Below are 27104 nucleotides of genomic sequence, written 5' to 3' on the forward strand. Positions count from 1 at the left end.
TACGGACGCCTATTCAAATAATCTTCTCATTCTTGCTCCAAGAAATCTGAGTAAACTACCCAAGATTTATTACGTAATCCTTGGATGAAGGATCTCTGTATACGGCAAAAATCACAGGTCAACATTTGTGAGGGGATACGAAAACTCAGTACTGCGCAGGTGGTCTGTCGCTCTTTACAGTTACAAAAATAAATGTAACCTTTATTACCAAGTAATAAAATAAAAAGCCATAATTACCCATAACACAGAGAAGCAGAATGAAGTGATTAAATAAATAATGTTACATTCTCTGGGGTAAAACTGGGTTTTAAGAATTACAGTCTGTCCCAGCACTTGGGAGGCAGACAGATCTGGATCTCTGTGAGTTCGAAGCCAGCCTGGTCTACAAGAGCTAGTTCCATGACATCTTGCAAAGCCACAGAGAAACCTTGTCTCAAAAACCCAAATTTAAAAAAAAAAAAAAAAAAAAAAAAAAAAAAAAAACAAGACAAAAACAAGAATTCGTGTCTGGCATTTTAGTGGTTAAAAAATAAAAGTCCAAATATGTGTTTGGCTGAATTAAGGGCTGATAGAAGAAGGAAATGGCTTAACTAATGTGTGGGTTAAGAGGGCCTCTGAGGGCCACAAGGTCTGTAATCACAGCTCCAGAGGTTGAGAGAGGAGGATCTACAGCTCAGGGTCAGCCTGGGCTAAGTCTGTTTTTGATTTGGTTGTTTTTTTAAAACAGGGAATCTAGAAATATCCTGGCTAAACGAGGGCTTAGTGAAAAACCGAAAAAGGAATGGCAGTAAAGACACAGAAGTGGCCCCTGGAGTCCTAAATTTTTTGTTAAATTTCCAGGGTGAGGGTGTGTGCGTGCATGTGTGTGTGTGTGTGTGTGTGTGTGTGTGTGTGTGTGTGTGTGTGTGTGTGTGTGTGTGTACTCCTTTAAACCCAGCACTTGGATCTCAGTGAGTTTGAGACCAACCTGGTCTACAAATAGAATTCCAGGACAGCCTCTAAAGCTACACAGAGAAACCCTGTCTTGAAAACCATCCAAAAAAAAAAAGAGAGAGAGAGAAAAATCCAAACCCCTTTTTTTAGTTAAATTACAGGATAAAAGAGAAGCTAGGAAGCTAGACTTGTGGTTGGCTCATGGCAGTAATCCCAGCACTCAGGAGGCCAGCCTGAGCCAGTAAGGGCCCTGTCTCGAAAGACAATGAAGTGGCAGTCGCAGCAGCAACCAGTTGTGTGTAGTGCTACAGTCCCTGCACTTGGGAGGCAACGGCTGGATCTGAAGTTCAAAGTCATCTTCAGCTACATCGGAAGTTAAAAGCTAGCCAGAACTACAAGAGACCCTGCCTCAAAAAACAAACGAACAAAAAATAGCCAGGAAGTAAATACTTCCACATTATTTTCTTTTAGGTCACAAGCATACTAACAACATGGACCTATCTCCTGTGCCACTGGGCTGCCCAATACGAGACAGAGGGAAACACATACTTGGCAGGTGTGTCCTTTCTGAAGCTGTACATAGCTATGAATGTAACCTAACACATCTGTAGAGAAAAAGTCATGAATGACCAAATGTCAAAAGGTTAACCATCCCAGCAAGATTCTGTCAGTAACCTCAAAGCTCCTCCTAAACCAGAGGTGAGGAGAGAAGCAAGCCACGCCCCTTACCATGCTGATTCCTGACAAGGTTTGGTGAGGCTTTACAAATAGTAAAATCATCAAACAAAACATTCTGACAAAAGTAGCTTTTTAAAAGTATGTATAAAATTATACATTTGTACATATATACATTCTACTATTACATCTCAAAGACTAAATAGTTAACAATTCATTTAGGGCTTTTTTTGGTACTGTTTTATCTTCCAGTTTTTTGTCACTTGGCTCTTCCTGACACTTGACTATTCTGTCACAAAGTCTACTAAATAAAGTCAATGTTCATTTGTCCCAGTAAGCAGAGTCTGTCTGAGTGGCTATGGGGAGAGGTCTTTGGAAGGTCTGATCCATTCATTCAGGTGTGTGTGGGGTGGGGTAGGTGTGACAAGCAACTAAGCCTTCCAGGACAGCCCAGTGCCCATCCATTAAAACACAGTCAAATCCCACAGTGCATCCAGCCAAAGTTCATTGGTTTTTAAAGAATGTACCATCTTTCAGGAGTCAATGGACAAGGGGCACTTTGAACAGTGGTGATTTTTCACCTGTAGAAGAAGCCATTCGAACTCTTATAAAGAGAATTCTAAGGGGTCAGCAGCCCCCCTGGAGAACTCAGGGAGACCAGTGAGAGGCTGTTTCTCATCTTTTCATAAAGTTCTTCTCCAGAGCTACTGATGTGCGCTGTAGAGAATGGATGTTGCGCTTCACCCGGTCCTCCAGGGAGGAAGTAGATGCGCTCTCCAGCTTCATGCGACTAGAGAAGACAGAAGAAAGCAACTGTAACAGACACACAAGTCCTTTTCAGCCCACACAGATGATTTGCAAATTCCATCTGGAACCAGGTTTTTAAATGTCCATAAGAGACAACTCATCTGTTTTTGGAAAACAAGTCAAGTCTCATTGGAAAAAGATTTTCCAAGCCATAAATTTTTACTTAAAAGGAAGGCCAAAGAATTTCAGTGATTTGGAAAAAATACCAATCACTACTACTTCAAATAAAAATTCTCCCACTGTCTGGCTAGAGACTGGGAGTAGCACTGGAGCTGGCCCCAAGCTGAGTCCCGAGGACAGAGGTCCCTGGACAGAGATGAGAAATAGCACCAAGGCCCCGAAGGAGCCTGCTGCCACATGGCCTCCTGGAGCCTACGCAGGTGAGCCCCGGGCATGAACAAGCACTTACTGGATGAACTTGCCAGAGCGGGAGTCCAGCTTCTCCAGCCTGCGCTCCCGTTCATCTTCCTGGGCATGCCTCTTGAGGGTGTTGAGCCTCTCCTCCTCCCTCCACTTGGCGTTTTCCATCATCTCCTGCCGTTTCCGCTCTAGCTCCTCTGCTGAGAGTTTCCTGTGGAGGACAGAAACCATCCGATCGGTTCTACCCCTTGCCAAGCAAAACAGAACAAGGAGCACAGCATGCAGGCAGCACAGGCTCTCCAAAAAATAAGAGGGACAGTGAGTGCCATGCCAGGATGAGTTCCCTTCCTTCTGATGTCTCAGTCAGGTGGTTCCCAACAATCATGAAGGATTTCAGGGAAAGATTTCTTACTGCACTCAGTAATCTCAAGACAATTATTTTAAAACAAGGAGGAAATAGACTGAGAGCTGGGTTCAAGTCCCAGTATCCACATGGCAGCAACTCCAATTCCAGGGGATTACAGACATACAGGTAGGCAGGCAATAAATAAACAGACAAACAAACCAGATATGGGCACGAGGAGCTGGTTCAGTGGGTAGGAACAGCTGCAGTGCAAGAATGAGGTCCTGAGTTCAAATCTATAGCACCACAGTTGGACATAACCACACATGCCTGTAACCCTGACATTAAATGAAAAAGATAGGGAAATCCCAAGAGCCTAGCCAGGTTCAGTGAGAGACCTGGCTCAGGGAATGAGATAGAATGCTGTGGATTATTTAACTATGTAAAGATGTGTTACATTTGTTTAACTATTTAAAGATGTGTTGCATTTATTTATGTTGCAGAATATTTGTTTAACCATGTAAAGGTGTATTACTTTTGTTTAATTATGTTGCTGTTTTACCTTGCCTGTCTAAGACACCTAATAAAAAGCTGAATAGCCAATAGCAAGGGAGGAGGTACAGGCTGAACTTCTAGGCAGGCAAAATAAGTAGGAGAAGGAATTTAGGCTGGGAAAAAAGAAAAAAAAAAAAAAAAAAAAATGCCAAGAAATGCCATGGAAGAACCTGGAAAGTAAAACATAACAGAATGAAAGGTAAGAAGCACCAAGGCAAATGTAGATGAATAGAAACAGGTTAAATTAAGTTAAAATAGCTAATAATAAAAAGTCAGCATGTATTATTTTGGGGCTGGTTGGTGGCCCAAAGAAAATCCAACTATTGTAGACTCTGATGTCCTCCTCTGGTCTCCCCATGTTTGAGCAGAGGTATACATGACACATATTCATGGATATACCACTTTGGGGTGAAACTAGATGCCAGCAACCTGACTTAACAACCAATCTCAGAATATAATAGATAGGTCTTCTTTCTATGCATTCACCCTAAATGAAGTTAGAACAAAAAAAAAAAAAAAAAAAAAAAAAAAAAAAATGAAGTGATGAATCAGATTAGTCACCACTTATCGAAGTCAGACATCCAAATCAATTACTTCTAAAATGGGTGTTACAGTTTGTACAGTTTGTGATACACAGATTTCTTTTTCAAGGGAAAAAAATGATGGAGTTCTTTTTTTTTTTTTTTTTTTCCCAAAAAGTGCCCATTTGGAGAAACACACTAAATATGAAAACCTGACATGTAGTTATCCATGATAACTAAACTTTCTATCAAAAACACTAAGCTGTTTAGCCAGGCATGGTGGTTCACACCTTTAATCCCAGCACTCAGGAGTCAGAGGTAGCACTGTGAGTTCAAGGTCAGCCTGGTCTACAGATAAGAGAGAAACATTTCTCAGAAGAATCAAGTCAATTTTGCAAAGAGATCAGACATTATCCTTTGGCTGCCCTGTGAGCTGCTTCTGATGCAGCCTTATGAACCCTGATTTACCTGGTATATCCAGACACATGCCGCCTCTGGTAGACATCCTTTTTAGGTGATGGGCTATCTCTCTCTTTCCTGTTTACCTTGGAGGCATGCCTGTAATGGACAAAGAGGACACAAACATTTTCATAGGTGGGATTATTAGAATATTCGTCAACCAACGGGCTCCTTTAAAAGTATAATCCACTCCAAGTGGTGGTGGCACATGCCTGCACTCGGGAGGCAGAGGCAGGAGATCTCTGAGTTCGAGGCCAGCCTGGTCTACAGAGAAAGTTCCAGGACAGACTCCAAAGCTACACAGAGAAATCCTGTCTCAAAAATCAAGCAAACAAAAAGTATAGTCCAGGCTAGAGCCAAAAAGATGGTTCAAATGCACTTGCCACCAAGCCTGATAACTTGAGTTCAATCTCTGGGAATCCATATGATGGAGGACAGAACCAAATCCCTCAAATTGTTCTCTGACCTCCACAAGGATGCAGTGACAAAAATGTACACACACACACACACACACACACACACACTTTTCAAAAGTGTAATCCAGAGCCCCAGGAGGCTCAGCAGTAAGAGTTCTTGCTAGGTAAGTCTGAGGGCCAGAGTTGAGATCCCAGCACCCACATAACAAGACATAGTTCCGCGCATGCCTAATCCCAGCACTGAGTGGAGAGGAGACAGGAGGGGAATTCCAGCCTAGCTCACCCTCCCCCAGCCAAAAAAGTGAGTGAGCTCCGAGTTTAGAAAGAGACTGCCTTGATGGAACGAGGTGGAGTGTCAAGAAGACATCTGACACCTCCACACAAGCCTAAGTATGCACACCCATGTGTACATAGAGCACACACATGGGCTCTATACTCACACACAGAGATAGTACAACCTAAAGAGGAGGGGAAGTTCTGCCAGCACAATATATTGCTACACCCTTGATTCACTGCGATTATATGTAATTACAGTGAGGTGGAGAAAGGAAATAAAGCTGAAACACCTGGGACTGGAAATGAGGACTATCACCCAAAACCATCACCCGCTGTGACCAAGCACCTAGGGTCAGAGTATTTCCCAGTGAATCCCCAAACTCACGGTTTGCTGGGCCTTGGAGACCGTGACCTTCTGCCTGGGGATCGAGACCTCCTATCCCGGGACCTCTCTTCCTTGGAGCTCTTCTTGCTGACATGTCTGGGGGGTGAGTGGGAGGAGCTCCTTGAGCGGGAATGGTTCTTCACACCCCTTTGTTCGGCCATCAGAGAACCCTGTAGTCCCTGGTTACGGTCAGGGTCCCTCACCTATGTCATTAAGGAAGAGAGAGCATCCATAGGAAAATAGCTGTTCAAACAGAAATGCAGTGAGGAAAAGGACAGAATGAACGAGATTCTTTAAAGTGCCAGGAGTAATCAAGATGACCATAGAGCTGCATGGAGGTGTCGGGGTGGAGGTGGGTGTGCCTGAATCCTGTACTCAGAACGCTAAGGTAAGAGGACTGTAAATTCAAGGCCAGCTTGTGTTACATTCTGAGACTCTGTCTTAAAAAAAAAAGAAAAAGAAAAAGGAGCTGGGCATGTCACCAGCAACTCAGGAGGCAAAGGCATGAAGATCAAGTTTGAGAACAAATTGAACTACATATGGAAATCTATTGATAAAAGCCAAGAGTTGTCTCTTGTATCTGTAATCCCAGCATTCAAGATACAGAAGAATTCAGAATTTTTTCGATTCTGTCTAAAAAAAAAAAAAAAAACAAACAAACAAACAAACAAAACAAAACAAAAACAAAAAAACCCAAAAAACAAGATCTCAGAGCCCAGGCTTGCACCTTTAATCCCAGCACTTGGGAAGCAGGACAGCTACAAAAAATTCCAAGGTCATCCAGCCTTAGCTCCTCTCTCAAAAAATATAAAAACAAGGGCTAGAGAATTAGCTCAGGAGTTGGGAGAACTTGCTGCTCTCCCCGAGGACCTGGATTTGGTTCCTGGCACCTACCAGGTGGCTCACAACCATTTTTAACTTCAGATCCAGAGGATCCAATACCCTCTTCTGTCATATGGCATGCACATTTACATGCAGGCAAAATATTCATACACATAATATAAAAAAATATATAAATCTTAAAGAAAAAAATACAAAAACAAGCCAGGTGTGGTGGCACATGGCTTTAATCCTAGCACTGGGGAGGCAGAGGCAGGAGGATGTCTGTGAGTTCAAGGCTAGCCTGACCTTTGTAAAGAGTTCTAGGAAACCCAGGGCTATGTAGTTAAGACTGTCTCAAAATAAACAAACCAACAAACAAATAAATGAAAGCATGAATGAATGAATATAAAGAAGTAAACCAAGGGCTGAGGTTGAGTTCATTCATAAGCACTTGCTCAGTATATGCAAAGCCCTGGGTTCCATTAAAGCACCTCACAAAAATTAAAATAAAAAAGTGAGGGATGTACTTAGGTCAAATCCATTAAAATGTATATATTTCATGTCAATTATTTGCAGTTCTTGGCAGGATGGTAAGTGCTCCAACTAGTGATTTCTCTAGAGGACTCTCAGGAAGAGGCAAAGGGCTCCAGGACAAGGAGCAGGTTTGGCCTCCAGCAGCCCCAGCCTCCACTATGCAAACTCCCCAGCTATCTGTAAGTGTCAAAGGAGACAAACTGCATGGTCCCATAGTCACTCCCTTTGAAAAGCCCCCATCTCTACCTGTAAGCCATATCCAGGGACTTTGGACAAAACAGGAAAGGGATTTGCCATCTTCTTTTGAGATCTAAGAGATTAAAACACATACTGAGAAAGAAAAGGTACACGAGTCCAGCTTGAACCTCTTCTGCTGAGAAGTGCAGCCTCCCCCAGTGCCCAGCTAATCCTGCCACTGCTTGGCAGCATCTTTCTCTATTTGGACTGTCTTCGTTGGAAGACATCAGCGCATCCAAGCTTCTCCTGTGAAAGCCGTGGGCAGAGCGCTCAGCCTCAGCGCCTGCACACAGTCTCCTCTCACCTCATGTTGCTATTCCAGGGACTAACCGTGAGTCAGCACCAGCAGAGCTGACTGTCCCTGCGGGAAGGCGCAGAATGGGCCCACATGGTCCCATTAAGCCATTTTTAAAAAAAGAGGGAGAGAGACTACAGAAAGAAAACGCTTTTCAGTCCGAGGACTCAAGCTGAGATGAAAGAGTCTCTGCATGAGTTCCTACAGTCTGGGAGAGGAATGTCAGCCTATCCAAGAGTTCACCAAGAGACAGACTTAGCATCTCCAGAGACCTCTAATGCCAGGGGCCAGCTCTGCAGTACAGAGTATCTGCGTGCTCCCCACTGAAGCCGCAGTGCCCGGCGCTCAGCTCCTGCTCCTCCCGTGGGATGGATGAGTGAATGGAGAAGCAGTCTTGCTGAGGGAGGCTGGCACCGTCTGCTCACCTGCCCTGGTTATGCTCCTCCTCACTGCTGGAGCGGTCACTACTGGAGCTTCTGTGTTTGTGTTTCTTGTGCTTCTTTTTCTTCTCCTTCTTTTTCTTCTTCTCCTTTTTTTCCAGACTCATTTGCAACTAGGAAATTTCCAGAACATAACCACATGAGCTCTCTAAGACCCCTGTTAGTACCTGCTACAGGGCACGGCTCACATACAAACTGGCCCAGGGCATTGTCAGGGCATCAATGTTGGACACAAATGTACCCCAGGTCCCTTAAAAACTTCTCTGGTAAGTGAACAAGGAATCCACTTTTTTTATTATTATTATTATTATTATTATTATTATTATTATTATTATTATTATTTTGAGACAAAGTTTCACTGTGTACCTCTGGCAAGCCTGTGACTCACATGCCACCAAGCCTGACAACTTGAGCTCAATTCTCAGGACCACTCACATGCCATGGCACACATATCCACACAAATACACACATAAATACAATATAAAAAAAGAAAGTGGACAATGGTGGTGCAAGCCTTTAATTCTAGCACTCGGGAGGCAGAGGCAGGTAGATCTCTGTGAGTCCAAGGTCAGCCTGGTCTACAAAGCTACACAGAGACACCCTGCCTCAAAAACCCCAAGATAAATAAATAGAAATTTAAAAAAAGAAATAAAAAGAAATTGAATACATGTAGTTCTTTACCAACCAAAAGGAAATCAATCTTAATTAAGCTATTAAGTTAAGGCAACATAAAAATCACCAAGAGATAGCATGTAAAAACCAAAAGATTTGAGCCAGGCAGTGGTGGTACATGCCTTTAATCCCAGCTCTCAAGAGGCAGAGGGAGACAGATCTCTGAGTTTGAGGCCAGCCTGGTCTACAGAGTGAGTTCCAGGACAGCCAGGGCTACACAGAGAAACCCTGTCTTGGGAGGTGGGGGGGGGGGGGATGTAAGCCTTATAATCTTGACACTCAGATTGAGGAAAGAGATAGTTATAAACACCAGCCTACTTCCTTTCGTATGAGGAAATGAAAAGATGGCCTGGTGCTAAGAAACCAAAGGAGGGGCTAGAGAGATGGCTCAGAACTTAAAAGCATTGACCGCTCATCCAAAAAACCAGGGTTCAATTCCTAGTATCCACAGAACAACTCACAACCATCTGTAACTCCAGTTCCAGTGAATTTGATGACCATTTCCAACCAACTCAAATGATACAAAATCACACAGTGCAGACATCTGTGCAGGCAAACAGACTTCCATCAGCATCTTGTGCATATTTGATGTATTACTTACCAATTCTTTGATTTTCTTCATTTTCACAGGATTGTTCAGTACCTCTCTTTTTTTCTCCTCTTCTTTCTTCCTAAAGAGAAGAAAAAAAAAAAAAAAAAAAAAAGTAATGACTCTGCCTTTTGCAAAGGGAATTATGTTATCCTCCTCACCAGATTCTATTTAACAACTCCTTTTTAAAACTCATGCACAGGCCAGGCAGGGCTACACAGTGAGAACTTGTCTCAAACAAAACAAAAACCACATAGATGCAGAATTTATAGTGTGGTAAATTTACAGAGAACAGTATGGAAGCCAGAAAGCTCCAGCAAATACACGCAAGAGACGGTACACTGTGGAGAACATGATGTGAGGACAGTGCAATGCATGGAAATGAGTTCAATCTGCTTCTCGTCTGGCTTCATGTTCAAGGGTTCCCTCATGGTTAAAGAATCCAGTGTGGACCTGTGAATCCACTAAGTGCATCATTTCAAAAACAACCTCCACTTCTTGGCATTAAAAACAGGCTCATCGCCTGGGAAATAAAGACAACAGAATGGTCCTATTGAGAAGTGAGTGTGTGTACACAATGGTTCTTCTTTTGAGAAGTGTGTGTGTGTGCAAATGTGTGTGTGTATGTGTGCAAACATGTGTGTACACACTGGTGCTGGGAACTGGAGAGATGGCTCAGCAGTTAAAGAGTATTGGCTGTTTTTCTGAGGACCTGGGTTCAATTCCTAGCACCCACATGGAAAGTCACAATTGGCTGTAAATCCAGTCCTCTTCTGGCCTCTTTGGCACCAGAAATGCACATGGTACACATGCTAACAAAACAGTCATACACAGGGAATAAAGTTTAAAAATAGATACATAACAAGGAATGTCACACAATTTTCAAATTTTAACAATTTGAAAATACATAATTTGGGGGACTGGAGAGATGGCTTCTGGTACTGGCTGCTCTTCCAGAGGTTCTGAGTTCAATTCCCAACAATCAGATGGGTGGCTCACAACCATCTGTAGTGAGATCTGGTGCCCTCTTCTGGCCTAGAGGCAAACACCACAACACTTGTATGTATATATATATAAATAATTTGGAAACAAGTTCATTAGGGATTAACAAGCAGGTATCAGTGATGGGTTGGACGTGATAGAACACAACTCAATACTAAGGAGGCTGGGGAGAAAAAATGGTGAATTCAAGGCCAAGGCTACTATCTCAATAAATTGCAAAGTTAGACATGGTGACACACATTAGAGGCACACACTAGAGGGTGAAGAGTTCAGTCATACTCAGAAACAGGGTGGATCTGAGGCTAGCCTGGACTACATGAAACCCTATTCCAAATGGCTAGTAAGATGGCTCTGTCAGTAAAGTGTTTGACATACAACCATAAGGGGCTAAAATTCCATCTCCCAGAAGCCATGTAAAAAAGCTGAGTAAGCCAGGTGTGGTAGCACATGCCTTTAACTCCTGCATTCAGGCTAACCAAGGCTACACAGTAAGACCCTGTCTCAGAACTGAGCAGAGCAGCACATGACCATGATCCTAGTGCTCAGGAGGCAGCAACAGGAGGGTCCTGGGGCTTGCTGGTCAGTGCAAATGAATCAGCAAGCTCCAGGCTTGGTGAGAGCCCATGCCTCAAGAATAAGGCAGAGAGGGCTGGGTAGGGAGCTGGTAAAGGAACTTGCTGCCAAGCCCAATTGCTGAGTTCCAATTCCTAAGGCTCACAGCTGGAAGGAGAGAACCAACTCCCAAAAGTATCCATCCACACACACACACATGCACACTCAACACACACAAATAAGACAGTGATTGGGAAGGACATTTAATGTTGACTTCTAGCCTTCACAGACAGATAAGCACACACATGCACATACAAACACTACACACACACACATCCAGAAATAAACAAATAAAATAAAAAAGCAAAAGGAGGCTGAAGGAGAAAGGGATGAAGAGTCATTTGACTGGCTATGCGATTGCAGTGGGAAGCATAAGGGAGTCAGGGGTTAAGAGGTAACATTTACCTTACCTCATAGTCAACTCCACACCAATTTCCCAAATTTCCAAGGAACAAGCAAATGCTTGTCATTTTGCTTCCACCTTCTTTTTCACTTTAATAAGTTTTATTATCTTTAATTTGTGTGTGTACAAACATGCAAGTGTGAGGCACGTAAGTGCTAGTGCCCATGGCGCTTTGGATCTTCCTGGAGCTGCAGATACAAACATCTCTAAGCCACCTGACATGAGTCCTGGGATCCAAACTCACCCTCTGCAGGAGCAATAGATACTAACAGCAGAGGTATTCCCAGTGTTTTACCTCTCATTTTTATTTAGGGGTTAAGGATAGATGGATAAATCCGGTCTGGCTTGAAACATTTGCCAGCATCTTTCCATATGGCCTACATCCGGCACCCTTACAGAAACTCTCTCACCACCCAGAAGCACAAACAGAGAGAGATGTGGAAAGGAGGAATGACTATAAGAAAAGAAAGACCAGCCCTCCCCGAAGAGTCGCCAAGCATCTGTGTAACCTCAGCCCCCAGAGGTACCTGATGATGAAGAGAGGGTCTTCCCGGATTTTGCTGGCCATGTCAAGGAGGGAATTGGCACCTGATGGGGCAAAGATAGAGCCTGGGAGGAGTCCCGTCTCAGAAGAACAGCCTGCTTCCTTTTCCTCCATCTTCTCAAAAACATACTTGTCAATGGGGCGACCCAGCAGATACTCATCACGGTTCACCATCCCACCAGGGCCCTGGTACATCCAATCCAACTTTTCTTCTTTTTTCCTGGTTCAAGAAAAAAAAAAAAAAAATACATATACATATATATGTATGTATTCAGACTCACACACAAAGGGAATGCACAGCAGTCCTGCCAAACTCCATGCAGAACCTGAGCTGATCTATTATGGAATATTATTATTTTATTATTTGTTTATGCTGTGGAACATATGTGTTAATGCTGCAAAGATGTGTTGCATTCTTTTGTGTTGCCTTTGTTTAACTCTGAGAAGCTGTGATTCTTTGTCTAAAACACCTGATGGCCTAATAAAGGGCTAAATGGCCAATAGTCAGGCAAGAGAAAGGATGGGTGGAGCTGACAGGCAGACAGAATAAACAGGAGGAGAAAAAACAAGACAGGAGAAGGATCCAGAATAGAAGGGGCCAGCCACCAGCCAGCCATGGAGTAAGAGTGAAAGTAAGGTTACAGAAGAAAAGGAAAAAGCCCAGGCAAAAGGTAGATGGGATAATTTAAGAAAAGCTAGCTACAGTGGGGAGTGGGGTTGGTGCATGCCTTTAACCCAGCACTCAGGGAGCAAAAACAGATGGACCAGGCCGGTCTGGTTTACAGAATGGGTTTCAGGATAGCAGATCTGTTACACAGAAGAAAAAAAAAAAAAAAAAAAAAAACTGTTTCAAAAAACAAAAAACAAAAACTATATATATATATATATATACATATACATACACACATATACATACACATACATATATACACACACACATATATATTAATGGAGAAAGTCATACATGTCACAGTGTGCATGTGACTATCAGAAAGGACAACTTTCAGGAATCTGTCTCCCTTTCCAGAGTCACGTGGCAAGTAGCCAAGGTTGGGTTTGAACTCCTAATCATTTTGCCTCTTCCTCCAAGTGTAGAGGTTTCAGGCATGCATTCATACCTAGTGCATTCATTTGTGACAGATTTTTAATGTATGTGTGAGTGACTGCTGTGTATAAGTGCATCCACGTGTACACCTGGTGCCTGTGAAGGCCAGAACTGAACAGACCGTGGTGAGCTGTCTAACATGGGTGCTGGAAACAGAATTCAGGTCCTCTACATGCTCTTAACCATTGAACCATCTCTCCAGCTCTTAGTTTTTGACTTTCTGATTTTATTTATATAAATGTGCACAAAGTAGAGGATATGGGCACCCTATGAACTCTGTTATAGGTGATTGTGAGCAACTATGTTGGTGCTGGGAACTGAACCTGTGTCCTGCAAGAGCAACAGGTGCCTTTAACCTTGAGCCTTCTCTGCAGGCCTTGTTTTGTTATGTTGTTTGCTTTGTGTTTTTTTTTGTTTTGTTTTGCTTTTGTTGTTTCAGGGTTTCACTGTTGTCTAGGCTGCCCTCAAACCAGAGATGTCTTGCCTAGGCTTAGTTTGTTTTCATTTGGTTGGCTGTTGGTTTTGGTTTTGAGACAAGGACTCAAAACCCACTGATCCCCTCTCCTCTTGAAGTCCCTCTACCCCATAGAAGCTGGCTGAGGAAGGAACTATCCCATCTCATCTATTTAATACAAGGATCCAATGCCAAGGGCTAGGAACTGCAACCATGTAACACCATCAGCAAATACTAAAGAGATACTCTTATTGCTCTGTAGTAGACTGCTTGCCTAGCATGTTTGAGACCTTGGGATTGATCCCCAGTTCCAGAAAGGGATTTGGAGACCTACAGCATGTGTGAGATGTGTCTTCTTTGCTCTAAGAGCAATGCACTACAAACACGGAAAACATCACTTGAACCACAAGAGCAGAGTGAATCATTGAATCAACGGTGTTCACTTGGAGAAAGTCAAAGGATATCATTATACAAAGTAGCCAAAGGGACAAGTAGATCAGCAACAGCATTCACGGTGGGGTGGGGGTGGGAGGCATCTCTGCCAGCTGCCATGAGGTACTGCAGGTTCGGCAGCCTGCTTTTCTGAGTCCTGAATATACTTTTTGCCCCTCTCTTTTGTCTTCTGGATGCCGGCCAGACCTAAGTATGCTTCCTCTAACTCTTAGGGATGCCGAACCTGTTTCCCAAAGATCCCCTCCCCACCTTGGGGCTATGTACAGCCATGAAGCTGACCTCCATGCTGGCTCATCCCAAACAGCATGGCCTTTCCCCACTTTTTTCTCCATTCTCCTCCTCCAGGCAACTGGGAGATTTATAGTTTGTCCACCTTGGCTTTAAACTCTTAATAAATTGTCTGTCCTCAAACTTAAAAAAATTTTTTTTTTTTTTTTTTTTTTTTTTTGAGAATGGTGACAGATAACCTGCAATCCCAACAAGTAGGAAGCTGAAGTAGGGAAACACCTGTCTGGGCTATAATGAGATGCTGTCTGCACTTTTTTTTTTTTTTTTTTTTTTTTTTTTTTTTCAAGACAGGGTTTCTCTGTATTGCTTTGGAGCCTGTCCTGGCACTCACTCTGTAGACCAGACTCGCCTCAAACTCACAGAGCTCCGCCTGCCTCTGCCTCCTGAGGGCTGGGATTAAAGGCGTGCACCACCACCACCACCACCTGGCTTAGAGTGCATTTTATTCATTTTCTCAAAATACACTCTCCCCTTTTATTTCATGAGATGGGTAGGGCAGATATCTACTATTACCCCATATTTTACAAGGAAGTGACCAAATGTAAAATTCAGCAAGACTGTCCATAGCCATAAGGCTTTTATTGATAGATACCCTATCTATTTATTTCCATTAACCCACTGCCCCCAAGAAGATGGGCTTGCAATGCATTCACAGAGGCCCCAGGCAACATAAAGACATTGATTCTTAGTCACAGTCATGATCATTTGTCAACCATCTAGTAGGAGCATGGCCTACACTAAGCTGGTTACATGCTATCACATCTGGTCCTCAACAAGCCTTACAGACTTGGGTACTGAGGTAGCCAAGGCTCCCCAAACCTTCTCTCAGGTACACAGCGTCTAACACGCAGAGCCAGTCTTAGAAAGGAGTTGGTCAGGCTCCAACACCCACATGATGAATCACTTAATGGTTATACAGCACTTGCATCAGGCATGTGTCAAACCCCGGCTCCTCACTTACTTGACAGCCCCGACATCCTCAGCATAGCGCTGCATCTCTTCCCGAGCTCTCTCCTCTCGGAGCTCGCGCTGCAGCTCCTCAATCTTTTTCCGCTCAGCCTCATGTTTCTGTTCTGCCTTCCACACTTTCTCCACATTTCGAAGGGTCTGCGGGTGCCAGCTCTTCTTTAGGTTCTGTGTGGATGAAAGGAGGGAGGAAAGAATTCAGGGAGTGGTAGGTGGAAGGTGATAAGGGTCTTCCCACAATGATTAGTTAAGACAATCCCCAATAGACACACCCACAGGCTAACCCAATGTAGACAACTCTCAATGATACGCTCTACCCAGGTGACTCTAGATTATGTCAAGCAGACAGTTAAAGTTAACCATCCCACCCTGCCTCACTCAACCTTCCCATAACCGGTACCTTCAGGCATGTAAAGGCAAACTAGCAGGTGGGGAATGCGGCCTGATGCTAGAGTAGTTGCCTAGCATGCATGAAGTTGTGGGAAATGTCTTAATTAGTTTGAGGGTGGAACAGACCTTTTCTGGGTTTCCTTCAAACAGTTGTAACTTTAGACTCTACTAGCCATATGTAAAATGGGAGTTGATAATAGAAAGACAGAAGAATAGGGCAAAGAGGAAGAGCTCTATTTTGAAACAACATGTGTCAAAACATTCATTCAAACATCTTTTTCTTTTGGTTTTTGGAGACATGGTTTCTTTGTGTAGCCCTGGCTGTCCCACAACTAGCTCTATAGACCAGGCTGGCCTCAAACTCAGAGAGCTCTGCCTGCCCCTGGCTCCCAAGTGCTGGGATTAAAGGTGTGCACCACTACTGACAGCTGGTTCAAACGTCTTTTTATTGAGTCCACTTAACTCTCCTGTGCTTAAACTTGCATGCTTACAATGTACCCGGACCTTTTCAACTTCCCTTGTTCCTTCCCCTTCCTCTTCAATGAATGCTTCTCCTCTCACTACTTTGCTGCAAGCTGCAATCATAGAAAGTTTCCCCGAGGAAATAGCATCTAAGGATGGTTATAAAAAAGCTGGTGATGTGGGAAGCACTGTAAGAGGAAATGGCACTCACAACTACAGTCCCAGTGATGAGAAAAAAGGCAGCATAAATAATTCACTCTGGCTGGAGGTGGAGTGCAAGCCAATGGAGGAGGGGTGTAAGATAAAGGCAGCAGACGGTCATGTGAACTGAACTTCACCCTGTTGATGGCAGGAAGCAAGAACTAAAAGATGCAGGCAAAAGCAGCATGCCCAGTTATCATGGGAAGAACGGATGGGAGATGTGCAAAACTGGAGACCACTTAGGACTAAATGAGATAAAACGCACAAAGTACCTTGCAGGTGCAAAGCACACCGTCAGCAAGAACATCATGTGTGGGCATGTACACATACACATAAGCTGGGCCTTCTATCTAGCTCAGACTACCCTCAAACTCTTACCGACTCTAACTGCCAGGCACTGGAATTAAAGGCATGTACCATCTGCTTTCTTTACCGGTAACTGCCTTCCCTCTGTTACCAGGTTGTTTAATCCTTCCTTCCTACATTTCCTTTGAGAAGGCCTTCCTTCACTACCACCATACACCGCAAACACATACACACCACACACATACACATACCACACACACACACCATACATACATACACACCACACACATACACACAGCACACACCATACACCATACATACATCACACACACATACACACCACACACATACACACCACACACACCATACATACATACACACCACACACACACCATACATACACACCACACACACCACACATACACCACACACACACCATACATACACCACACACACATACACACCACACACACACCACTACACACACCATACATACACACATACCACACACACATACACACCACACACACACCACTACACACACCATACATACACACATACCACACACACACCACTACACACACCATACATACACACATACCACACACACATACACACCACACACACACCACTACACACACCATACATACACACATACCACACACACATCACACACACACCACATACACACACATACCACACACACACCACACACACCATACACACCACACACATAGACACCACACACACCATACATACACACCATACATACATACACACCACACAAATACACACCACACACACCATACATGCATACACACCACACACACACCATACATACACACCATACATACACACACACCACACACACACCATACATACACACCACACACACACACACCATACATACACCACACACACATACACACACACCATACACACCACACTTACATACACACACCACACACACACAACACACACACACCACACACATACATGCACACCACACATACATACACACCACCACACACACACATGTAACACACACATACTTTGTCCTACATAGGTCCTCCTCTCTATAATGTAATCAATGTCTGGAGAAATTTGTAGATGTCACGCCTGAGAGAAAGTGGAGTGCTGATGGCATCTTGTGGCTAGAGGATGCTGAATATACAATCTGCAGGTTGGCCCTGCCATTACAACAAAGAATTATCTAGCTCAAACTGCCAGTACCTCTGAGGTTAAGAATTTCTAGATGGGGAGGGGCGAGGGGAGGCTGGCAAGACTGCTCAGTGGTTAAGAGCAATGGTTGCAGTCAGGCGTTGGTGGGACACACTTTTGATCCCAGCACTCGGGAGGCAGAGGCAGGCGGATCTCTGTGAGTTGGAGACCAGCCTGGTCTACAAGACCTAGTTCCAGGACAGCCTCCAAAGCCACAGAGAAATCTTGTCTCAAAAAAAAAAAAAAAAAAAAAAAAAAAAAAAAAGGGCACTGGCTGTTCTTCCAGAGGTCCTGAGTTCAATCCCCAGCAACCACATGGTTGCTCACAATCATCTGTAATGAGATCTGGTGCCTTCTGGACTGTGGGCATACATGCAGGCAGAACACTTTATACGTAATAAATAAATAAATCTTTAAAAAAATAAAAAGATTTTCTAGATTGGCTAGGAATAACCCTAACCCTTTAATCTCAGGGCTCGGGAGGCAGAGGCAAGTAGATCTCTGTGAGTTTGAGGCCAGCCTGGTCTTCAGAGCTAGGATAGCCAGGACTACACAAAGAAACCCTATCTCAAAAAACCAGAAAAATATTTCTAGATTAGAGCTTTCCTGTCAGGGATGGCTAGTGTTGGTTGCCAACTTCAACAGAGGAATTGCCTCCATCAGACTGTGGGAATGTCTGTGGGTGCATTTTCTTGACTGCTAATTGATGTAGGAGGGCCCACCCCGCTGTGAGTGGTGCCATCCCTGCAGAGGTGGGCCTGAACTGTGTAAGAAATATGGCTAACTAAGCCAAGGGAAGCAAGCTAGTAAGCAGCACTGCTCCGTGTTTCTGCTTCAGTTCCTGCCTCCAGGTTACTGCTTGAGCTCCTCCATGGCTTCCCTTAATGACGGACTCTATCTAACCTGTAAGGTGTAATAAGCCCTCTGCTCCAAAAGTTGCTTTTGGTCCTAGTTTATCACAGCAATGGAGAAACAAACGAATGCACTGTCCATATACAGTTACGGGAAGAACATACTAAACTAGACTTGGTCAAATTAAGGCCACTAGACAAACTTGATTCAATTAGCTTCGCTCTGAGAAGATCGGTAGCTTTCTTTCTAATCTAGCTCTGTGCTTCGTGGATACTTCCACCTATTTTAAGGCATTAGTTCCCCACAAATGAACTACACAACTTAGGAGCAATTGCCACTTAGCCTTAATAAAGTGTTATGAACGCAGAAGACAGCTGCCTTGTCACTACAGATCAAAGCTAAGCTGATGTAGGGAATGAAACAACAGCACAGGATCGGAGAGGATTGGGGCCACCCTTCGACAGTCCATGTCCAGAATACAATTGTGAATCCCTAGCGAAGGAAAGGGACTATGTCCCAAGATAACATACACAAAATAAAGTCTGTGTGCCAAGCTCTGTCTCCTTCCGTACCATGAGTCCAACTGCCCCCCTCCCTGACCTCAGATTTCCCAGGCCAGAGCCTACCCCAATCAGCAAACACGGACACCATCAGATATCACTCGCCGCACATCTTCCCAGGTCTTATCCCAGTCCCTCCGTGGTCTTACTCATCTGTTCTGTCTCCATGTTTACCACCCCCGTGTGTTGAGAACAAGCCTTCATTACCAGGGTTACTCACTGCTACCCTCGACTTCCACCGCACCCTGCCAGTTTCCGTCCGCGGCGCCAGCGGGTCTCGGGCCTCAGTCCTAACTGGCCAGGCCTCAGGCACTTACCAGGTCTCCGCCTCCCATGACGGTGGAGACGTTTCCTCAGTCCGTGGACCTGAAAGATTCAGCGAGGAGCGAGAGAAAACGGTCTCAACTTGAGTTCAGCCTCAGAGAACCTAATCCCTAAAGGAACCAGCTGCCCTTTTCCCCGCCCGCTCTAGATCGCACTTCCGGGAGTGGCGTCATACAACTGCGTCAGCGTCTCGGAGCGATGACGTCCGCACGAGCCCTCCGTCTAATTGATGCTGTAGTTCCTACCCACTCTCAGGGTTAGGTGGTCTCACTTTGGTCGCCTCATGTAACCACCTCTTCCAAGGTTTGAAAAGCCACCGGAAAGGTGGTTGCTGCCTGCTGCCGGGCGGTGGTGACGCACACCTTTAATCCCAGCACCCGGGAGGCAGAGGCCTCAGTGAGTTCGAGGTCAGCCTGGTCTACACAATGAGTTCCAAGACAGCCAGGGCTGTTACACACAGAACCCTGTCTCAAACATACATAAATAAATAGGTAAATACATAAATAAATGGTTGTTGCTTTGGTAACTCATCAGGGCCCTGCTGCCAGGGCTGTTACACACAGAAACTCTGTGTCAAACAAATAAATAAATGTTTGTTGCCTTGGTAACGCATCAGGTTCCTGCTGTAGAAACGCGACTCAGCAAGATGGCTGCCTTCCTAGTGCGCCACTACACCAAGATTTCCAAACAAGCTTTCAAAACCGGACTTTTGGCCTGCTTGTCTTATAGAAATAGATACTGTCAAACAAAATTCCTAAAGTTAAACATGGTGGGTGGTACAACTCCCATCATCTCTGTGCTTGAGATGTGGAGACTGGAAGATCAGGAGTTCAAGGCCAGAGTTGGCACAAAATTTGAGGTTATAAAGCTGCTGGGCATAGTAGCACATGTCTTTAATCCCAGTACTTAGGAGGCAGAGGCAGGCAGATCTCTGGGAGTTCAAGGCCAGCCGGGTCTACAAACTGAATTCCAGGACAGCCAGAGCTGTTACACAGAGAAACCGTGTCTCCGAAAAAGAGAGAGGAAAAGTAAAAGGAAAAAAGAAAGGCCAAGATAACATCCTCTGACAAATTTAGAATCTGCTTGCTTGTTTCTGTCATATAGTCCTTTAATTTATTGATTTTGTACTTGAGACAGGGTCTATGTAAAACCCTGGGTGTCATTTGGGAAAGATGTAGACCAGGCTGGACTCAAACTCACAAAGACCCTCACTACCTGCTTCTGTGTGCAGATTGCTGGGATTAAAGACATGCTGTGCTACCCACATCTTGTGTTTTTTGTGTTGTTAAAATTAAAGGACTAGAGGACGGCCTAGCAGTTAAGAGCACTGGCTGCTCTTTCAGAGGACCGTGGTTCATTTTCCATCTGCAAATAGTCTTTTCTTTTCAGGATCCAATATTTTTTGTTTGTTATGGTTTTTGTTTTTCAAGATAGGGTTTCTCTGTATTGTTTTGGAGCCTGTCCTGGAATTCACTCTGTAGACCAGGCTGGCCTCGAACTCACAGAGATCTGCCTGTCTCTGCCTCCCGAGTGCCACCAATGACCAGCCAGGGTCCAATCTTGAACCAGGGTCTTCCACAGGTTGTTAGTGTTCTGGCACTGGGCTGTAGCCCTAGCTCAAGGACTTTGTGTTAACTGAAATTCAAGTGAAGTGGTATGGTTGACTTTGTGTGTGAGGAACATGTATTTCAGGACAAGAATGGCTTACAAATATTTGCCCTTATCACAGCGAGGTTTTTAAGCTCATTCCTCGGTCAGCAGAACAGCTAAAAAGTTCCTTGTTCTTTTTAGTGACACTGGGTCTTACCCTTATGGAAATAAAAGAAACAGAAAGGAAGGGGGCACCCGGATTTGAACCAGGGACCTCTTGATCTGCAGTCAAATGCTCTACCCCTGAGCTATACCCCCTCACCTGGTCATAGTCCTCTTTCTTGTCCACTTATGGTGACTCACTATGAACCGGTTCCACCACACTAATGCCCTGGGGAGCTTTGTGTTCTCAAGCCTCCTTCTCTGTATACATCTGCTTGGCTTTTCTCTACCACCAAGAAATAGGATGGAAACATAAAAGAATGACAACTGATTGAAAGGAGATGGACATCATGAACAGAAAGTCCTGTGATTTGGGCTAATGAGCACCTGATATCCTCTTGCTCCCATTAGCCCTCTAATGAATTATGTGAAGGAAGAAGATGGATGATATCAGGTTTGCTTTGTTTTGTTTTGATTTTTTAGGACTAAGAATTGAACTTAACCCAGGTGGTGGTGGCGCACTCCTTTAGTCCCAGCACTTGGGAGGCAGAGGCAGACAGATCTCTGTGAGCTCAAGACTAGCCTGGTCTACAAGAGCTAGTTCCAGAACAGGCTCCAAAAACACAGAGAAAACCTGTCTCAAAAATAAAAAAAAAAAATGAACTTAAGGCCTCAAACATGCTAACTAAACACTCTACAATCTTAGCATCTAGCTATATTTCAGTCTCTGGACTTTACTTTTTTTTTTTTTCTTTAGCCAAAGTCTCTCTATGTAGCCAATTTAGCCTTGAACCTGCATCCTTCTGCCTCAGCCTCTCAGCTAACTGGGATTAGAGACCAAACTCTCAGGCCCATTTAAAATGTCAGAATTTTGTTTTGTTTGGTTTTTTTGGGGGGTGTAAATAGTCAGGTAAATCATCTTATTATTTTTGAGACTTGATTCAGGATCTCTGTAGTCTTGGCTGGCTTGGAACCACTACGTAGCCCAGGCTGGCTTTGTACTTGTGGGGATCTTTCTATTTCTAGCTCCTAAGTACTAGGTTTACAAGTGTGTGTCTCCACACCCAACTAGGGTTCCACTGCCTATTCCTGCTGCATTTTTGCTTTTGCTTATTTAGGTTTGTTTTTTGTCTCCTTTAAATTACATTTTAATTGTTTGAGCATATGTATGCATATGGGCATAAACATGCCACAGAGCGCATGTGGCAGCCAGAGGACAATTTGTGGCATTCTTTTTACCTTGTGGGTGCTGGGAATCTAACTCAGGTTGTCATACATAGCTGCTTCCCTGTTGTTGATGAAAACAGTGGCCAGCTTCTGACCTATGAGTCTACTAGTACCTGGAGAAATGTTTTGATGGTATTTCCATGCACTAGACCATGGGTTTAACCCCTGGCCCTGCCAAGGGAGGACGGACTAATATGGCCCCTTCTCACCACCCCAGCCTAGAAGGAAACAGATGCTTCCTTAATCTTCTTCCCTCCAAAGATGAAGCTGAGTGTATAGAAACCAACTTGTTCCCTCCTCCCACCCCAGAGAAGAAAAGAACACACCGGGAGACACAAATGCAACTTTTAAAAATATAGAATAGTATTGACAGGTCATCTAAACATCTGTCTTAGAGATTCAAGTCAAGGCCTGTGAAGTAGTGTCTTCAGAAAATGGGGAATGGGGTGACTTCCCCGAACACTGATGTGCGCTGTCGGAGGGCTGGAGTGTTCCGGCGGTAGCCAAATCGACCGTTTAAGCCCACATTTATCGTCTTCAGATTGGCATTGTAGTGGTCATGTCCACTCACCTGCTGGATGGAATGCCCTTGGGAAAGAGGAGAGTTGACTGAGCCTGCAAACAGTATCCTCTCCTCCACTTAAACCCAATGAGTCACTGCATCCCCACACTCACAGCTGGATGCTTGCTGCTCAGAGCCCCTTGAAAGAAACCTACAACAATGAGGTCCTGGAGACAGAGGTGTCCTAAAAGTCAAACCCTGTCCCAAGTGACTTTGCAAGAGGGCTGTGATTGGTAAGTGCTGTGCCTGCACTTGGCTCCCAGGAGATTTCCTTTTCCAGTGGTTTCAAAACTGAGTATGCTCATGCTTGGGGAGCCAGTGTCTGAGGGAGGGGCACACCACACACACACACACACACACACACACACACACACACACACACACCAGGCTTTAGAGAAGATGGAGGGGAAACTGGCTGCAACTCCATCTCAGCCCTTCCTAGCAAATGTGTTTGAAATCATGCATGGCGTATGAATTGTACCATGGGATAAAATGAGGCTGAGGGAAACCTGGAATGTAGTAGATGTTCAAGAAATGAATGTTAGGTGCCCCAAACACTATTTGCTCATCTATGGAGAGAAAACCCAGGAAGATACAGTCCTTGACCCTCTCTTTTCCCCCAGCCTCTCTGTAGCCCTGCCTCTGTAAGCCCTAGGGTGCACAGGTTTTCCATGGTGGGATCATACGAGGATGGACAGTGGGAAGGCACTTGCCTGCCCCTGCCCAGTTTCTCCTGTTCAGATATCTCTGTCCTTGACCAAAAATGTGGAAATAATCCACTATCCAGCCATCCCTTCCTGTACCGCCATGATCCTGAAAATGAAGAAGAGAAGACCGTGGGTTGGGATGCCTCAGAGTGAGGTGTAAACTTCCTGGGGCTAAGGGGAAGAAGGAACTTGGGGGCAGATTAAATACACTAATGATCTGGAGTGTGGCCATCAGGCAAGGGCTCTGTTGCTAGACAGTGTGGATGTCACTTCAGCCCTGCCACTAGCAAGCTATGTGATCATGGGCCAATCACAGTTTCTCTGACCTCAGTTTTGTTTTGTTTTTTTTTTGTTTTGTTTTTTTGTTTTGTTTTGTTTTTGTTTTGTTTTTTTTTTCCATTAGTAACCAGCTGGAAAGCTGCCATGAGATTTTCCTGACTTAGTTTAGATAAAAGGCCTGTCATAGTAAAAACTAAATACACATATTTTGTTACTGTTTTGTTACACGTTGTTGGTTCTTTTTCTCAAGATAAAGGGCTCACATAGCTCAGAGGAAGTCTTAAACCTGTTTAGGTGAAGATGACCTCGACCTCTTAGCCTAATCCTAACATCTCCCAAGTACATTCATTACCTCTTCCAGCTCAGAGATCTTGTTTTTCGCTTTTTCTTGAGACAGGGTTTCTCTGTGTAGCTTTGGAACCTGTCCTGGAACTGACTCTGTAGGCCAGGCTGGCCTCAAACTCAGAGAGATCTGCCTGCCTCTGCCCCTCCAGTGCTGAGATTAAAGATGTGCGACACCACCACCACCTGACTTTCTCACATCTTTATTAAAATAAAAATACCCAGCACAGATGTAATTTTGATGATTAACAGCAACAAAACAAAAATAGAGCTGGGCATGCAGTAACTTGGTAGTTCCATTGAGTTTGAAGCTTGGCTACATAGTGAGTTCCAGGCCAGCCTGGGCTATTAAGTAGGAGACCATCTTAAGAAAGAGATGGCTCAGTGGTTAAGAGCACTGATTGTTCTCCCAGATGGAACTGGGTTCAATTCCCAGCTTAGAAATGTAATTCTAATTCCAGAGGATCTGATATCCCCCCCCCATGCACATAAAAAAAAATAAAGGCTAAATTATTTAAAACAAACAAAAAACAGAATACTTTAAAATTAAACAAAAACATCGAGTGTGGCACATGCTTATACCCTGACACTTAGAAGCTGTAGAATTAGAGACCAGTCTGAATTACATGAAACTCTGCCTCCCTTAAGAAAGGAGGGGGGAGTTGGAGGCAGAACTGGAGAGATGACTCAATGGTTGATTAAGAGCACTAGAAGCTCCTCTAGAAGACCCAGGTCAATTCCCAGCACCTACATGAAGGCTCACAACTGTCTGACACTTTCTTCTTTTCTCTAAGGGCATCAGGTACACAAAGCTCTCTCTCTCTCTCTCTCTCTCTCTCTCTCTCTCTCTCTCTCTGTGTGTGTGTGTGTGTGTGTTTGAAGTTGAGCCTGGCTCAACCTTTAATCCCAGCACTCGGGAGGCCTGATCTACAAAGTGAGTTCCAGGGCTGTTACACAGAGAAACCCTGTCTGAAAACACACACACACACACACACAAAACAACAACAACAAAAAAGAAGCTGAACATAGTATCATGAGTTCCAAGCTAGCCTACATAGCCAGTTTCAGGACAGCCAGGGTCACATAGCAGACAGAGAAACCCTATCTTAAAAACACAAAATTAATAAAATTCAAATCGGGTGATATGGGCTTGTAGTCACTCAGGAAACAGAGAAAAAAGGATTTCAAGTTGGAGATCAGTCTGGGCTACATAGCCAGACTGTGGCTCCAAAACAAAGAACAAAAAAATAAAAATACTGACATTCTTAAACATACACACCTCTGGCTCCTGTTATAAAAGTGACAAGGAGACAGATTGTGTGCCTTTCCACTGGCACTGTACACATATGGTCACACACAAGGCTAAGGACCACAAGAAAAAGCTCCAAGTTCTGTTCCTAGTGCAACCTGGTATGTCCTTTTTGCCTTCACACCACTGAGATAAACACAAATACTGAAGGCAAAAGTGTGACAGATGGCAGTCCCTGTCATTAGTTCTATTTTGTATGGGGTAGTGAATGGGATGCATTCAACCAGCACCTCATACATGTGAGGCAAGTATTGAACCCCTAAACTACAGCCTCAGCCCCACTCCCAGTTACTGGAAGATCACTTGTGAACACTGGAAGACATGGGACTACATAAACAAAAACAGAGAAAGAAAATTAAGCGTTGGGAGAAAATGTAACTGTCAGTCTACAGCCTAAGGATCTACAATCCTGGCAAGTAATAGCTGGGGAGGAATGTCTGCAGAAGTGGGGCTCCCTTCCCTCGGGCTCACCAGACAGCTTTAACCCTGCAACTGTGATAGCATAGGACCATCCCCTTTGATTCACAGAGCTCTCTGGCAGTTCCATCAGGTTTTGAGGACTTGCTGTGAGGTCACTCGCAAGCGCCCCCTGTAACGTCACAAAACGTTTGTCGGGAGGGGCAGGCTTAGCGCCCTAGTCTCCCTCTTGCACAAACAAGATATGTGACTGCAGGTCACAGACCGGAGCTCTGGGTGGACGGGACCTGGTGAGCTCAGCACCGCCACTCCTCAGTCACAGCACGCTTCTACTTCCTAATTTACCAACACAGACACAGGGTGCTGGCCACAAGGTGCCCAGCACACTGCAGGGAAAAGCCCAGAATTAGGGAGGGGTAAAACCTCGAAGTCCCAGGTCACCAAGATCAAACCCCAAATCCTAGCTGCCAGAAGCTTCGGGGTCCTCCTGGATACTCACAAACCCACCTGATCAGTTTTCCGCAAAATGGGCGGAACCACGCGGCTCTGGAAGTACCTATGAGTGTGGTAGTCCTGTTGTGGGTTGTAAGGCGGAATCGCGGACCACAGCTTGGGCCTCGAGAGGCTGTAGGCCCGGGCCATTGTGCTCACAGCCACCCCATCCAAAACAAATCCCTTTTCGAGTCGCAGAGGACACTCATAAAACTGAGACATCCCAACCATGTCTTCTGATGCCTTCTGGCGAAGCGAGTACTAGATGGAGACTTCACTGAGTATTGTTACGTATATCAAGGACTGCCCTGAGACATAAACCCTATTGTTCTACATTTCAAGTTCCCCACCACGCCCATCTTATGTGGTGCTGGGATTTAACCCTAGGCTTCCTGCACATATACTAGACAAGCACTGTTATCAAACTGTACTACATACCCAGTCCTCTGCGCTCACACTTTACATGTTTTTAACATTTCATATGTATATGAGTGTAGGTCTGCCTGACCTAGTCTGCCTGACCTAGAGTTAAGAGTGGCAACTAACTGACCAGCC

The 27104-nt window shown here is 44.5% G+C and overlaps 2 protein-coding genes and 1 non-coding gene across 3 annotated transcripts; all 3 read right to left on the bottom strand.

The window, feature by feature from the left end:
• Positions 1 to 1724: 1724 nt before the first annotated feature.
• On the bottom strand, positions 1725 to 19564 carry Cwc25 (CWC25 spliceosome associated protein homolog). The gene is made up of 10 exons (XM_051175413.1): positions 19456 to 19564; positions 15142 to 15314; positions 11864 to 12100; positions 9332 to 9401; positions 8044 to 8171; positions 7333 to 7396; positions 5731 to 5933; positions 4663 to 4752; positions 2825 to 2986; positions 1725 to 2398 (listed from the first exon to the last, which is right to left on the bottom strand). Exons 1-10 carry the CDS (start codon positions 19471 to 19473, stop codon positions 2284 to 2286), a joined length of 1260 nt encoding a protein of 419 aa, XP_051031370.1. The 5' UTR covers positions 19474 to 19564; the 3' UTR covers positions 1725 to 2283.
• Positions 19565 to 21298: 1734 nt separating this feature from the next.
• Positions 21299 to 21370, bottom strand: Trnac-gca (transfer RNA cysteine (anticodon GCA)). The gene has a single exon. It is a non-coding gene; the product is annotated as a tRNA-Cys (tRNA).
• A 1413-nt stretch (positions 21371 to 22783) lies between these two features.
• Positions 22784 to 26774, bottom strand: CUNH17orf98 (chromosome unknown C17orf98 homolog). Its single transcript, XM_051175523.1, has 3 exons — positions 26565 to 26774; positions 23717 to 23816; positions 22784 to 23029 (listed from the first exon to the last, which is right to left on the bottom strand). Exons 1-3 carry the CDS (start codon positions 26769 to 26771, stop codon positions 22869 to 22871), a joined length of 468 nt encoding a protein of 155 aa, XP_051031480.1. The 5' UTR covers positions 26772 to 26774; the 3' UTR covers positions 22784 to 22868.
• Between the last annotated feature and the right edge of the window lie 330 nt (positions 26775 to 27104).

The sequence above is a fragment of the Phodopus roborovskii genome, unplaced genomic scaffold (assembly GCF_943737965.1).
Source record: "Phodopus roborovskii unplaced genomic scaffold, PHOROB, whole genome shotgun sequence".
Taxonomy (NCBI): Eukaryota; Metazoa; Chordata; class Mammalia; order Rodentia; family Cricetidae; genus Phodopus; species Phodopus roborovskii.

Excerpts from the sequence above, each read along its gene's own strand:
- Cwc25 (XM_051175413.1), bottom strand. Across the intron at positions 12,101-15,141 it reads GAGGATGTCGGGGCTGTCAA|GAAAAAAGAAGAAAAGTTGG; the intron begins GTAAGTGAGGAG and ends TTCTTGAACCAG. Across the intron at positions 2,987-4,662 it reads CATGTGTCTGGATATACCAG|GAAACTCTCAGCAGAGGAGC; the intron begins GTAAATCAGGGT and ends TGTCCTCCACAG.
- CUNH17orf98 (XM_051175523.1), bottom strand. The coding sequence starts at position 26,771 with ATGTCTCAGTTTTATGAGTGTCCTCTGCGACTCGAAAAGGGATTTGTT. Across the intron at positions 23,817-26,564 it reads TTTTGCGGAAAACTGATCAG|GATCATGGCGGTACAGGAAG; the intron begins GTGGGTTTGTGA and ends CTTCATTTTCAG. Across the intron at positions 23,030-23,716 it reads GAGAAACTGGGCAGGGGCAG|GGCATTCCATCCAGCAGGTG; the intron begins GCAAGTGCCTTC and ends CTCTTTCCCAAG.